The sequence below is a fragment of the Acipenser ruthenus genome, chromosome 7 (genome assembly GCF_902713425.1).
Source record: "Acipenser ruthenus chromosome 7, fAciRut3.2 maternal haplotype, whole genome shotgun sequence".
Classification (NCBI taxonomy): Eukaryota; Metazoa; Chordata; class Actinopteri; order Acipenseriformes; family Acipenseridae; genus Acipenser; species Acipenser ruthenus.
In genome coordinates this window covers 54,595,939-54,611,481 of record NC_081195.1, presented here as the reverse complement: position 1 = coordinate 54,611,481, position 15,543 = coordinate 54,595,939, and the positions used below count along the sequence as shown (strand labels likewise).

The window sequence follows — 15,543 nt, the reverse complement described above, 5'->3', positions numbered from 1 at the left end:
TCTATAGAAACTGCATAATTAACAAAAAATATATTGGAACATTTTTTTTTGTTTTGTCACCCTCCACAACCTCACTTTTCAGCCTTCTGGGGAAACAGTTTAGCACTGTGTGCATCAACTCCAATCACTTTGTGTATTTATTACATGTTCTGTCTATTACTATTGTAAAGGGGAAATATCTCAACCAGACAGCACAGAAAAGACAAAAACTGAAATTCAGTAGTAATTAAACACAGCTCGACTTTTCAGAAATGTAACTTTACTTTGCAGTACAGAAATCATTTTGTGCCTTTGAAGCATCGTTTGTAAATTGTCAGTACTATACAAGACTGTCATATCAATACTGCATTGCAGTTTGGTCCATTCAAATTAGTTAAGTATACATAGAATACAGTCACATCTTGCCTGCTTTTTTCATTTTTATTTGTTTAAAAAGAAAAGAAAATGATCCTTGGGTACAATGTTGTTTTCCAACTGCTGCAAAGTTTAAAGTACAATGCTGTGTCCTGCACTTTAGTTTGTATACTTTATTTGGCTACAATAGATCAGTATACAAGCACCTCTAACAGACCAACAATTAAGAAGGATTCAGTGAGGCTAGAGAAGATACCGCCCAATAATGCATTTAACCATTTTTCTTAAATTAGATAGTAATTTGTCAGTCTATTTTCAATACATAGCTTTGTAAAGTTCCTCAAATTCTTTACTCAACAGTTAACAAACAACAGTAAAATAATAATTTATTTCCATCCTCCTACTGTTATCCTTTGTTAACATTTACCTACACATGGCAATGTTATCGTTCAAGTTTTGCACAGGACTTGACTGTTTTAAAAATGTTTTTTTATTTATTTATTTTTTAAACTTTATACTTAAATACCACATGTATATTAAATCAACACCTGATAAGTTTGGCATATTTGGACAGCAACACCCCCCCCCCCCATTTGTCAGAAAAATGGACACATGATGGTCAAAAACAAAATGATGGGTATTAACCTATAATCAGTGCAACACTTGTCAAGATGTGATTAAAAAGCAGGCCCCACAATACAAATTTATGCTGTGTTCATTAACTTCCTTAATGGCAACATGATGATGTTGAAATCAGCCAATATTTGTATATAATGGTCTTTTGATATTTTGGGAGTGATTTTTAATTTTTTTTACTGCTCAGTATCACCAAATATGTCACTCTTCTTGCGCTTCATTTCTTCAAAGTCAAACTCTGTGCCCATCATCCTCTTGTAGATGTCTTTGATGTCATCACAAGTGGTCTCAAAATGAGTTGTAGCATCATAAGCACGGGAAATAAAGATCTATTAAAAACATATAAGAATTTGAGAAATACAAAAAGGTAAAAATGCCTATATAGCCAACCAAGTAAAAGCTATATAAGCAAAAGAAATGGACTTCAGCTTTTGCACTCGTTTTGCTACAAAGTATTTAAATTCTTATGTGCTGCCTAGAATTTATTTCTCAGGCAAAACTTAATATGCTTAACTAAATTAAAAGAAAGACCCCCAAAAATATTACAGCTGACATTTATTCACCTTTAAAATGTGCTTTATACTTCAGATTATTACATAACTCTACAGTACATGTGACTATTGTAATTCAATTTATTAAATATTTTAATTATGTCTCCTGAGACATAATATCTGACTTCCCAGGCAAAAGGCAACATTACATTCATACAGTAATAAAACCATGCCATCTTGTGCAGTTTGGCACACAATGTATAAATTCACAGAAATTAAGATTGCACTCTGGAATTGTTACACAACATTTTTTAAGATTAGAATCTTTTCAAATGTTAACCCTTTGCAGTCCATTTATTAAGTGCACGTCAGGCACGTCAGGTCCAATTTATTTTCACACGCGCAGTTAATTTTAGACGCACTGTTTAAAAGTATTTTTTTTCCAGTCAAATGGGTTTAAAAGGCCCTGCATATCAACAAAGCACTCACTAGGCATCTCCAGCCCCGCCCCACCCTTTTGTTCGCTATCTCTTTCACATATGCTAAGAAATAAATAATAATAATAATAATAATAATAGTCATACATACCGATCAATCATCTCCTGATCACTCGTTTTATCACCAAACTCCTCAATAATGCGATCCAAGTCATTATTTTATTACTATAATATCTCAAAAAAGCTCTGCAAATGTCCGTGATAGTCTCTGTGCGGTGATGCAGTATCAGCCAGCTTGTTTCCTTATGACCGCCCCTATGTGATGCCAGGGGCAAGTATGACTATTCATGAGATACGCTTTTTTTTTTTTTTTTTTAAATCGGCTTGTCTCGGCTCCCGTTGCTCCCACTCGGACAATGGACCGGATAGGAATAATTGCAATGTCGGACCAGGTCCGACATAGGACCGCAAAGGGTTAATTAACTATTTTTGCCACAAGCAACTAATAAAGTAAACCAACCCAACCAACAATTTTACAGATGTAAAAAGAGACCCCAAACTAACCTGGCTTTCTGTTCCTAAATCAGTCGGAGCAAACTGATCGCTTATGCTGACGAACCTAGAAACAACACATTAAAATTGAGGTTACATTAAAACTTAGATTTAATATTAAAGATATATGCTATAGCTTACAGTTATATACTGTGAATTTAAAATTCCACTAAGCTGGTCCCATCCAAGTATAGCATGACCTGGGGCGCACTTAAACTTAACCTATCATTTAAAAAGAAAAAAGGAGAGGACCACATACTTCTGTTCAACTGGCTCAAGAAGGTCCAAAGCAGGTTTGATCTCTTTCTCTGGGTCATTGGTTTCCACTGTAGTGCTGACAATGGCAATATATTTTCCCTGTGCTGCAACATTGTGTGCATAGGAAATCATGCAGACATAGATATCTATTGAGAAAAAAAAAACATAACAAAATGACAAACTGTTATGAAATCAAATATACTTAGATTCAGATCAACATGCTACAGTCTTTGCTTGGAATATTTCCTATGTACTGCTTCTTAAAACAGTGTTCAATCCTCACTAATATATATATATATATTATAAAATGTGTCTATCAGTAACAGCATGAAAGACTAAAACAAATACCTGTTTACCAAACGAAATCAACAGAGTTCAAACCTCTGCACTTGAAGGCTACAACCTGCTTTATGGTGCTACACAGAGCAACCTACCAGATTTCCTGTTTACTTGGTTCTGTGGAATGATGATCTGGCACGAGTTGGCATCACTTGTGTTCTTGATTGGATGGCTCATGATACAGATAACTCTGATCACCTGTCCTGCTTTTGTCACACGGTCAGATACATAGCTTGGATCACAGATCAGCTGCTTACAGCGGGCAACCTGTCAAAAGTACAGCAAAAAGAACATTAACTGCAGTTTGTACCTTCACAACTAAATGTATCTGGGGTTAAATAGGTACAAGGAATACTACATTGTACATGCACGCTTTAGATATATTTAAAAATAGTATTAAAAGGTGGGAACGGATTGTTTGCATATTTTGTACCCATTTTTGACAAATCAAGACATAATCCTGCAACCACAATTTTTATGTTGAATGAAGCAATTTACCTCTCCTTCAGATTTTACTCCAACCACTTTTCCATTCTCCATAACAATTTCCTCAATGGGTTTGTTCAGCATGTACGTACCTCCATAAATGGCACTTAATCTACAAGACAGAAAAAAGTTCCTATTAGTAAATTACAAGTCTAGGAATGGGGGTAGAGCTCATTGAGTCTCTTTAAATTTAGATTTATATATTACAACTAGTCTTACCTTGCAAACCCCTGTGGCAACTCTCCAAGACCATACAAAGGGTAAAGGTAAGGGCTTTTTCCATATCTAGCCAGAGACTCACTGTAAAGCTTAATCCTGTTGATAGACTCTAGGCATGGTTGGTCCAAGTAACTGTAGGCAATAAAACATTAAAAAACATCCATTAGCAACAGGCTTCTCAAACTTTGTTTTTAAATTTTCAAAAACAGAAAATAATGCATGATCCAAGTTATTTTATTTGTCAAAAGATGACAAAACACATTCATAATGAGTAACATTACTAAATGTAGTCAACTAAAATCTATGGTGATGGGTTTGGTTAGTTTGGTGGTGGCAAAGATGAAAAATGGAAGTACTCACTCATCAGTCCTGTAAAGAGCAAGTGCATGACCTGTAAAGTCAATTACATCCTGGCCGAGGTCGAATTTCTTGTACACATCACGCATGGTTGACTTGTGGGGGTCAACACCTTCCAAGGTTTTTGGATCGTTGGCGTCAAAGTTGGCAACATAAACTAAAAATTTTCTGAATCGTCGCTTCTCAAATAACCCCATTAAACCTAGGAGAAATTAATTGTCATGCTAAACGTATACACATTTCCAGCACAAGGAAACTGCAATCTAAAGAAAAGCAAGCCCAGTTACTGAATCATTAAATGTAGTATAGTGTGTGGGCTAATGAAATGAATAGAAGGAAAACTAAAACAATACTTTGATTTCACCGATTTAATGATCGTGGTATTTATCTGACCAATTTTTACTTGTTTAACACAACACAGTACCAAAAATCACTTGTACGCAGCTGCTTCTGTTTTGAGAACGTTCCTAATAAAATAAATAGTTTGTCTCCATATGTTGGTGTAAATTCATATATTGTGAGGGTTATTGGGCTGCTATAAACCACAAACAAGAAGTGTAATGTGTACTTACTGGATGCCAAGGCCTCTGTTTCAGTGGATGGGACTTTGTAAATTTTCCCTCCCTTATAAACAAAGCTTCCTTCAATCACCTTGAAGTCAAGGTAACGGGTCACTTCAGTAAAGAGCAGCATCTTTACAAGCTGACCTGGAACAAAGGTTTTAGAATTCTTAACCCAAACTGGTAGTATTACAAATTATATGGAAATCAAAAGTAACATGTTTTGGCTATGAACCTGTCTTGCAGTGTGCTACAACAGGAAGTGTGAATTATGCAGATGGATATGCTCATGTGTACCAACTTGCATCCCTACTACCTAGTACATCATCTCCACATCCAGCTCTGTACCATTTGCAATGAAAAAATACACAGCACAGTTCTGGATCAGCTGATCGACACTTTAGTACAGACCTCAGGGTTAAACTGATACCGTAAAACTTCAAATAATCACCGCTCTCCAATACTCGCTGGTCTCTAATAGACGCAGGGGCTGCTGCGAAACATGGTAAATAGACGCAGAGTCTCTTAAACACCGGGTTATGAATAGACTGCTTGAAATCCTGACGAGCGAGTGTCCGATTTGGAAGCAGCATTGGTATACTTGATATAATACCATTTTCTTTAACATCACACCTAGATGGCAGTGCTTTCTGATAGACTTTAAGGTTACCTTTTTTTTTTATCCCAATGCACACAGATGGTTTCCTATTATAAAGTTGCAAACAAGTTTTAACAGCTGTCCTCACCGTTAGCCATAAGGAACTTGGGGACAAGATCCACATTCCAGTCTCTTCCCTTTCCCATGGACTCTGGTGGAGTACCAGGGATGTTGAATCTTTTGTAGAACTAGCAAAGAAAAAAAAAAAAAAAAAAATCAACATTTTGTTTCAGTTCCTTTTTTTCACCAAGTTGAATCATGCAATTATGTTTAGTTGTGTGTGGAAATTTTTAAAAAGAACTGAAGAACAAAGTAATTGTTAGAACCATTTATTATTTCTTGTTGCAGGTTTTGCTAGTTATATTCACATGACCAGTCAATAATCCACTAGGGTACAGATGAAAAGTGTACATATTACTTTCAGCAGTTCATAAATCACTAGGAAAGCTGGTGCAGGTATCAAAATAACTTCTCTTCACAACCATGTTGTTGCTGGTTTTCAGTTTCTAAAAAGAACAGTTTTACACATTTTGATGCACGTAACAGAAAAAAGCAGCAACGTAGTGGATAGCCATGACATCCTGGTTTCCTGGTTGAATTGTTGGCAGCCAGAGTTGAAGCACAGCATTATCAGTACTTACATCTTCCAAGGGTGTGATGGATGCACTGTCACCTCCATAGTAAGAGTTGCGGTCCATGTGCAGCACCTTTTTTCCATTCACAGACATTATACCTGAGAGGATGCATTCCTATGGGATGGCAATCAAATAAAAAAAAGGTTTTTCAAACTTAAGACTGCTGATAAACATTAAAATTAGTCAGACTGAATTTACCAAAAAAACAAACAAAAAAAAAAACAACTTTCAGATTCAAGTTGATCCTACTAAAATTCAGTGTTGAACTGCACTGCTAACGTCACGTGAATGAGTACACTACTGCCAGGATTTTCAGAACCATAATTTTTCAACAAATAATCTTTTTGATTTCAAGGAATGGGTTTTACAATTAAATAAATAAACCACTGATTTTTTTATTAATCTCAAAATTTGCACTGGTGATGCTCCGTCTGGTGTATTCAAACCCAGAACAGGATTACACCTTTAACTTAAAGTGCCTGCACCAAGATTTTTAATTTATCACTCTTGGATTACACTGGGTGCAAAGTGCATGAGTCAGGCAGTTCTTAACGTAATATGGTCTTTACCCCATGGACCCGACCAAAAAATTTAACCAGTAGATAAAATAAAAAAACAACTAATTCTGGCTAGATACAAGAGACCCTTAAAAAGAGCAAAACCGAAATCACTGTTCAGTATCACAGGTGTGAAATCATCATCTGAAATAAGTAACCATTCTCCTTTCTTTTAATAGGTAATTCAATGAGGTTTACTTCTGATTTTTTATTTATTTATTTTACTAGATGTATTAAATATACTTTACTTTTCCAGAAAAATGTAGAATTATAGAATGTTTCAAACATGTTTAAATTTTGAAAGAATATTTTAATATGAAAAAAATATGTTCATCCCAGATGATTCCAGGTAACAACAGACAGTGCCTGTCTTTGTGATAATCAATCTATGGCATACTTGATCTCCACAAACCCTTTGGTCTAAAATTAGTGGGTGGTTTCACAGCTCAATCATACCCTTACATCACTGGCCAGTCATACACCTTTAGCAACATTTCCAGAACCAGAATAGCTTTAGGTTGATGTGATGGAGCTATTAACTGCTGGGACAAGCCACAGATAGATTTTTGGGGGGCATTTTACAGTACTTGAGAATATACCTAGATTGCATCAAACACTTTTTTTTAGGAGTAATCCTGAGATAACCATGGATGGTTGGCTGCAACTCAGTCAGATTTCCCAGTGCTGTAAAAAAATCGAGTTTTTGCTTATCCTGGCATAGGTTGATCAAATCAACCCCTGAATAATGTTAAATTCAACATGAATATTTAAATGAAAATACTAATCATTTTTCTGCACTTTAAAAAAAAAAAAGGCCCTGTATTAAATGTGTACTGCATAAAACTGTTACATTTACGGTTGATGTGCTGTATTCAGTAAACATAAACATATGAGAGACGTGAAAGACTGCTCAAATACATTATAAAAAGTATGTGTATTACAGGAGTGTCATTTGCTGTATTGCAACTTTATTGCAGTATTCGGTTTATTATGATTACCGGTACATGATGTGGCGTTTTTCAAAGATATAAGAGAAATACATTGCATACAATTATATGAATTTGAAAAAAAATACACCGGTAACTTACTTACACGAAGCCGTGATAATTGTTAGGATCAGCTGTGTTTAACGTTAGACCTGTTTTTTTTAACACTGACTATACAGTACACAATGCTATATATTGTCTGAAAAGTAAATAGGAAACAAATCCTGCCACCACCCAAAACCCGGCCTATCTAGCAGCAGCAAGCAGAAAAACAGAAAAATAAAAACACCCGCTTATTGCTTGTTTGCATTTCAGTATTCGACTGCATGTTGATTTAAAGCCGTACATATCTTCTCTTGTTTAAAAATGACCAAATGCATGTAACACAATTAATAAAGCAAAAAATCTCTGTTACTGTATGCTAGTGTAATAATAATATGGCCTCGTCCCTGCCTGCTATTACCAGAATTAGTCGAATTGAATTAATTAACGTTAGCTACGACTCTGTTATAAAAGCAACATTTACTGTGTCACTCCTTTACAATACTGAAGTTTACAAACGACTGCATGGGAGCTGTATATCATTTGGCAGTCTGGAAGCTGGCACTGGTAGTCTGACTCTGCTGGAGAATATAAGGCCTCGGCCGCTGCCCAGGCCCCAGTACTGCTGCAGCTGGAGATAGGAACCGCCTCACATTTAAACATTCTCTTAATTTTTCATTTGCGCTCAACCCACGGTTAATTGCCTTTTTGTTTTACTCTTTTCTCACCGTGAGTCCAGTTCCCAGGACAATAACATCGTATTCTTCATTCATTTTTCCGGTGTTTTCTTTTTTTCTCGCTTTCTCAGTGCTGATAATTCTGTAGAAAATGGAGAACAATCGGAGCTGGAAGTGAAAGACACAAAGCTACGTCAAAGTTGTCCGCCCGACCGCATGGGAGGAGCCAGCACACTGTCACTGAACGCGAGCTCAGTGGGCGGACGAGAAAAAAGAACTGAGGCGTCAATCGCAGGATCTGTACATAATTGCAATGTTGAGCAAAAATAAAAGGATCCAGGCGACCGCAGCAAGATCACATTCGCTAGGTCAAGGGGCAGCCCGGAAACTCTCTTTCCTTTGTATTTTATACTGTTCGTGGGCTTTTATGAATAGTAGTTTTAAAAAACAAACAAAATAAACACTTTAATTTTAAGTGATTTCTTGGGAACCAGGTGTTTCTTCAAAAGCATTAACCTCTTCTTGTTTTTTAGCTAACAGCTTTGCTAGTGTTCCCATGTTGTCTGCAGAGCCCTGCAGGCCAGTTTGAAGTAGAATTCTCACGCAGCCAGTGTGCTGCCCTGCACAAGCCATGTGGAGAGCTGGAAGAGAATCCAACAATACAACAATCTCATAAACACGAGTGCTAAATCAAACCATTACCCAAATATGTGCCCAAATAAAAAGAATAACACAAATATGTTTATTTAAGCAAAAGACACAGATTAACTGTTTTTCACCAAACAAACATTTTGGCCAGCGCTTTCATGTGGCATTTCGCTGATGAAAGCACCTTCTGAAATGTTTGTCGACTTATTTTCTAAGTTTTACTTGAGATAACTGTAGTCCATTGTAGTAACCAACCACTGCCATTCATTAAAGCAATAGTGGCCAAGGGAAGGACAAATGCAACAGCCTTTTAAAGAGGCCTGAACTTACCTGAAGCAGTCCTTTCCTTTGCTACTAATCTGTACTTCAAAAAGGTTGCTGCTGCTATCTGAAGCCTGGTTCTACCACTGTATGTATGATGGTGAAACTGAACAACTGTTAAATTCAAATCAGAGCTGAATGAGGTTTGATAAAAAAAAATGAATTTCCTAATGAAAAATAAATGATCAACTACAGATTAAAAAGGTTGCTTCTGCAGTTTTTCTGTGAGACAGGTACATGTGACCAGCTGCACTGCACTTACCATCGTCCTTTTGCATCCTTTGCTTGAACGTCAGCGCATAATGAAATGAGAGTCTGGATTGTACACGCGTGGCCTTCCTGTAATATTAAAAAATATTATCATGTCCATTTACAGATATTGTAGTCCCCCTTTTGAATATAGCACCTACATTTTCTGTGTTTATTGGGTGTGTTTTGGTGTATTTTTTTTTTTTTATTTGTACCATATACAGTAATACTTTCTTTGCCAGACCTTCCTTCTAAACCCTTTGGTTACCCAGGATGTATTTGTCTCTGTTGTGGCCTAACCAAAACAGTGAAGGCCCTATGCATCAAAAAGAGGACATGAAAGGAATGGGTTTAGAAGGCAGGTCTGACTTTTTCGAAAGCAAAGTGGAACTGATATTACAGAGAAGAATAAATTGGGTAACCTGTGGCAAACACCACAAGAACATTTTCAAACATCACAAAAGGGTAAAAAGCTTGTTTTAAAGAGCCTTCCAATCACAGCTTGTGCTGCTTGACATTTAAAGCTTCAATCTGTTCTGTGCATGATTCATACTGGAAAATTACTGGGTGTGATCAGCCCAGCAAATTTAGCCGTTCTTTTTCTACCATTTTTAATTTCCGGGCAGTTCCATGTACATTTTTTGCCTCTTTAATCATTAGGTTAGAAAGCAAAGTACTAAGAATAGAACACTGTAGATGAATTCCAGCTCAGCCACTCACTGTATGACCTTAGAAAATTCGACCAACTTCCTGCAAGCTACAGAAACTTAGAAGAAAGACAATGCTACAGTAGATCTTATTTCAGCTATGCTGGATCCAAAAGAAAAAAATAAAATCTAATTGTCCAGTAGTATCTGTAGTGTATCCCTTGTTAGCTCAACATAGCTTATAATTAATCATAGTAAGGCTTTTTATGTTTCATCTGTTTTCTAGCCTCATCTAGTTGAGAGGAACACGTTCTTGTGCTTAAAACACATGCTTATTGTTTGTTTTAACAATACACAGTCATCATGCACTGTTGATAAGGAGGAACTGAACGGTTTCTGAAATTAATTTACATTTAAACTATAAAAAATACTATTACCACAGCATACTACTGTAAATGGAGAACTATACTATATTATATTGTTTTGGCCACTATTTTAGAATACTATAGGATTTTTAACTGGGTCGCATTAAGACAATTTTTGGTATGAAAAACAGGTTTTAGGTTTTTAATTAACACACATCTAGTCTTTATTTCAAAACTATGCAAAGATGTAGCCTACCTGTCACAGTGGTACGTGGTTGACTAATTTATTTTGTTCTAAAATTTTTTACAGTTGCAGTTTGGTTAAAGCAATCTTTTTATTTATTTTATTTTTTTTTGAGAATGGTGTTCTAGGCTCTTCTTAAACCTCATCAAGCCATAATACAACTGGACCCTCTGAAGTCCACCCTAGACAGCTTGTGAGTTTTCCATTCAGCCAAGCAGGGGCCCAGATATCCTACAATAATTTAATCACAATGGCTGTAGTTCAAAACTATGTCACTTTGAAACTGACCTTAGCTGCATAGTGTAGTGCGGTGAGTTTGATATCTGTGTCAGGTTCACTAACATCCCCTCCAAGCGATAATAACATTATAATAAATATGTCTGAAATGGCTTTGACAAGAGTGGAGCTGTTTATTATCCACACAGACTGTGATTACCACCACTGTACTGAAGGTAGCATTAGGTAGTCCAAAATAATGCAAAATGGGGTCTGTGGAAACCAACAGTATGAGCTGGCACTCACCATTATTATTTATTTCTTAGTAGATGCCCTTCTCTAGGGCAAATTACAATTGTTACAAGATACCACATTATTTTTTATATACAATTACCTTATTTTTTACATACAATTACCCATTGTTACAGCTGGGTTTTTATTGGAGTAATTTAGGTAAAGTACCTTGCTCAAGGGTACAGCAGCAGTGTCCCCCACCTGGGATTAAACCCACAACCCTCTGGTCAGGAGTCCAGAGCCCTAACCACTACTCCACACTGCTGCTTTTCCATCAGACGTTTTGCTATATCAATGTGGCCATTTTGGACAGCATCCATGAAAGGAGTAACCACAGCTGTCTGCAATCAGGTTCATACTGACATCTGGAAATGTTTTAGAATTACAAAATACCTGATAATTAGTAAGTTTCAACATGTGCAAGCAGAAACAAAAGGGGTTCATTATAATAAATAACACTTATAGTAATAGTCATACTTAATAACGGTAAACCTGCTTATTCTTCATATTACTGTATATATTTTTTATAGTCTTTTTTCAGCTAAATATTGCTCACTCAGCTGTTACAAACAGCATCATTGCTTACTCTGCTGTCACCTTCTTTGTCCTGGCTCACATGGTTTCTCTGTTCTCTGTCTGGCTGTCTAGATTGGGACACAGTACAGCATCATATCACTGCTTTTGCTTTATAAGTTGCTATTATTATTATTATTATTATTATTAATTTCTTAGCAGACGTCCTTATCCAGGACGACTTACAATTGGTACAAGATATCACATTATTTTTACATACAATTACATTATTTTTTACATACAATTACTCATTTATACAGTTGGGTTTTTACTGGAGCAATCTAGGTAAAATACCTTGCTCAAGGGTACAGCAGCAGTGTAGCCCACGACACTCTGGTCAAGAGTCCAGAGCCCTAACCACTACTCCACACTGCTGCCCAACTGTCTCTTATGGAAGATGAGAGTATTTAGGTAGGCGACTGGGAACCGCTCCTCTACTATACCTTAAGTGATGTATTGGAATCAGATATTTTGATAGACTGAAGGGAATTTAATGATTGATAATTGAAGTTATTTACCAAACTCACCTATCCAGTAGCAATTTCACAACGTCAACACAACCATGCATAGCTATGTTGCAATACAGTGAGGGAAGACATAGGAACTGATCCACGTTAGAAAGGGGTACGATAGTGGGTGCCAAGCAAGTCAAGCATCTGTATGCCAGACTGGGTATATTAATAGATGCATTATGTTCTTCATGCTAATACATATTGACATGGAATTTATTTCATGACAGTTGAAAACCTTAGCATGTAAGTGATATTTTCACCTGCAGTATGTAGTGGAGTTCTCAGGATCTTGCTCTCTGTCTTCCAGTCTCCAGGACAGACATCAAGCAAGTGTTGTATAATATAGGGGTCTCCCTCTCGACAGGCAATGTGAAAACAGTTCCAGTCATCCTTGTTCTTCAGAGCAGCGTTAGCCCCATGGTCTATTTAATAATGGCCAGGTTTTTCTTGGTGCATGACATCATTAGAGGGGTCCTGAAAAGCAAATTAAGTTATGGAGGCTGTGTGGTCCAGTGGTTAAAGAAAAGGGCTTGTAATCAGGAGGTCCCTGGTTCAAATCTTACCTCAGCCACTGACTCATTGTGTGACCCTGAGCAAGTCACTTAACCTACTTGTGCTCCATCTTTTGGGTGAGATGTAGTTGTAAGTGACTCTGCAGCCGATGCATAGTTCACACACCCTAGCCTCTGTAAGTCGCCTTGGATAAAGGCGTCTGCTAAATAAACAAGTAATTATAATATGCGGGCAGACAAATCATCCTATTGCATTTGTTTTTCTTGCTATGTATTTGTCAGTTCTATTGATCCTGGAGATGTTCTGCTTGTGTGTATTGTACAATAGGATGCAGCTTCAGTAATTGTTGCGCTCTGGAAACAAAATACTAACTGAAATGTATCACCCAATGATTATATTTGTAAAGAATAACGTGGTAGATCTGTATAGAAACTGCATTTTGTACTTCCTCATCTGCAGTGGAGTGGGCGGGTACAAGATTTATATTTTCACTTTTGTTTAGTTTCACGCAGGTAAATGCATAGTATGCTATTGACAAACATCTGTTCTTAAAGGATTATTGAATGAATGCATAAATACTGTGTTAAGTTTGCCACTATCGTTTTGTTTTAGAGCCCAAGTGAGTTGATTGCAAACCATGCGATCTAAAACACGAATTACTCCACCCCTTGGGATCAGTTGGAATGGTTTTAAAATATTCCAGACAATATGTGTATATTGTTTGAATGGCTATATTAACACACCCTAAGTGAGTCATCTTTCATTTTGAAAATCAGAAGGAAATTCTAATTAAAAATGAACTATCTTTCAGATATGTTAATTTCATTGGCATAATTAACAACGTCATGTGTTGACATAGAAACTGCATTTAGAGGTACATTCTTTTTTTTTAACACTTTCTAATTTCTTTATCTTATAATTTTAGTGGTTGTGAAATGTGACTGGGCAACATGTGGACTAATAATCATCCACCTCTGTGGCTCTGGTTCAATTGTACAGTTCAGTTTACACTCACTGTTCATTCTTAGAGACAAGTTACAGGTACCTAAAATCATCAGTGGGTGAGTTTAAAAAAGAAGGAGAAAAGAAGACCTGTCTCATAATGTCCTGTTCAACCTGGTGCCATAAGGTCACCCTATCCACAGCCATCATGTCAGTCTAGTCCTTGGGGAGATGACCAGCAACTATGTCACTGAGAAACTAAATACAAACCCTGACAATGTATTATTTAAAAAAAAAAAAATAACATATATTATCAACTACAGAGTAGTAACATCAAACTAATATTGGATTCTATGGCATTTATCTATTTGGTGCCATCCTTAAAATCGCCAAATAGGACACATTTCACATATTTTACGGAAAGAAATGAACTAAAGAGACAGCCGTATAGTGGTAGAAACTTGATTTTCATGACCTTGATTTAATAATTTCAGTGGCAGTGTTTAGATTTACTGCGGTTTAGATTAATTGAATAAAATCTATTCAATTCTACACCTATAAAGTTTGATGAAGACAGGTAAAGACAGTTTTTCTTTTAACTTACTTTCCATGCTATTCTCTGGTCAGGGAACCCTAAAAGGAAACACCTGAGTGACCGTGCGGTGAGGGGGACATCCTCCCTCACCCAGCCTTTTACCAGCCGCCGCAGCAGCAGAGATTTAAACAGGGGCCTCTACCCTCGGATGCATATTTGAAGCATTTTACTGAGCTAAAAAAAACAGGCAATATAGCATTATGTTCAGAAAATAGAAATGCAATTATAATCTTCTGTATTCATCAGGAAGCAATATACAAGCAGTATATAGTAGGTATGTTAAGCACCTCCAGAGTCATTTTTAGTAAATATGTGGGTAAAAAGGTAAGTAAGGTAAGTTCCAAGATTTCTAGTTGCAGTGTCTTAGAAAGACCAGATTGGCAGAGAATTGAGGCTATCGCAGGGTAAATGTAGTATTTTTTTAAGCAGATGTTATTGGTGTACATAGGTGCAAATGATCATTACAAACAGAGGCACATTACAGACTACTTCCCAGTAACAGGTCACTGTACAATAAGCCCTTGTAGGATGATGGAGGAAAACAGTCGTAATGGAGACGTGTTTGCTGAGGAGGCGGCACTGCTGTCCAGTGTCCCAGAAGACTTCTTTTTGGAGGACTTTGCCAAGGAAATGGCATCTAAAGAGGCTGTATTGACAGCCAGTCAGAAACGATCCTTTGATTCTAAAGGAGCTGCAGATGTCAGATTCTTTTTCAACACAGACATATCTAAATGCCAGTGTATGTATAGTTTGAAGAGCTAGTTCCATCTAGTGACCAGATATTATGTACCGGCACAGGAATACCAAAAAACACAATATGTGAGTTTCTGCAATAGGCAATAGGAACCACCAAACGAAGACTTACATAAAGGTTGTCAATCACATGAGAGGGGCAATTTTGCCCCATGAAGTGACCAATCAATCGTACGAGGGCGGGTTCAATCGAGTGTGCTGTAATTGTGAAGCAAGACTCGTTGTGGGGGTGATTGGCCAATAGGGGAGGAGGGGAGGTTCATTCCGACAAAACATCTTTTTTCTATTTTGGTTTTTCATGACAAACATTGAAAAAGAAAATTATTTTCCAAATAATTAAAATAAGACCTTTGAAAAAAAAAAATAATAATAAAGCGTTCATGATTTGCATTGGATTTATCGTCCAGGATGTGATTGTTATGTGGAG

The 15,543-nt window shown here is 36.7% G+C and overlaps 1 protein-coding gene and 1 pseudogene across 1 annotated transcript; both read right to left on the bottom strand.

The window, feature by feature from the left end:
• Positions 1-239: 239 nt before the first annotated feature.
• LOC117416127 (rab GDP dissociation inhibitor beta) lies at positions 240-8,588 on the bottom strand. The gene is made up of 11 exons (XM_034027191.3): positions 8,296-8,588; positions 5,989-6,096; positions 5,436-5,535; positions 4,702-4,836; positions 4,133-4,331; positions 3,773-3,904; positions 3,566-3,665; positions 3,163-3,334; positions 2,730-2,874; positions 2,483-2,537; positions 240-1,319 (listed from the first exon to the last, which is right to left on the bottom strand). The coding sequence occupies exons 1-11, from the start codon at positions 8,338-8,340 to the stop codon at positions 1,167-1,169; spliced, it is 1,344 nt and encodes a 447-aa protein (XP_033883082.1). The 5' UTR covers positions 8,341-8,588; the 3' UTR covers positions 240-1,166.
• Positions 8,589-8,715: 127 nt separating this feature from the next.
• Positions 8,716-13,583, bottom strand: LOC117414610 (ankyrin repeat domain-containing protein 16-like; annotated as a pseudogene).
• Between the last annotated feature and the right edge of the window lie 1,960 nt (positions 13,584-15,543).

Excerpts from the sequence above, each read along its gene's own strand:
- LOC117416127 (XM_034027191.3), bottom strand. The coding sequence starts at position 8,340 with ATGAATGAAGAATACGATGTTATTGTCCTGGGAACTGGACTCACG. Across the intron at positions 5,536-5,988 it reads CCATCACACCCTTGGAAGAT|TTCTACAAAAGATTCAACAT; the intron begins GTAAGTACTGAT and ends TTTCTTTGCTAG. Across the intron at positions 4,332-4,701 it reads AACAGAGGCCTTGGCATCCA|GTTTAATGGGGTTATTTGAG; the intron begins GTAAGTACACAT and ends AATTTCTCCTAG.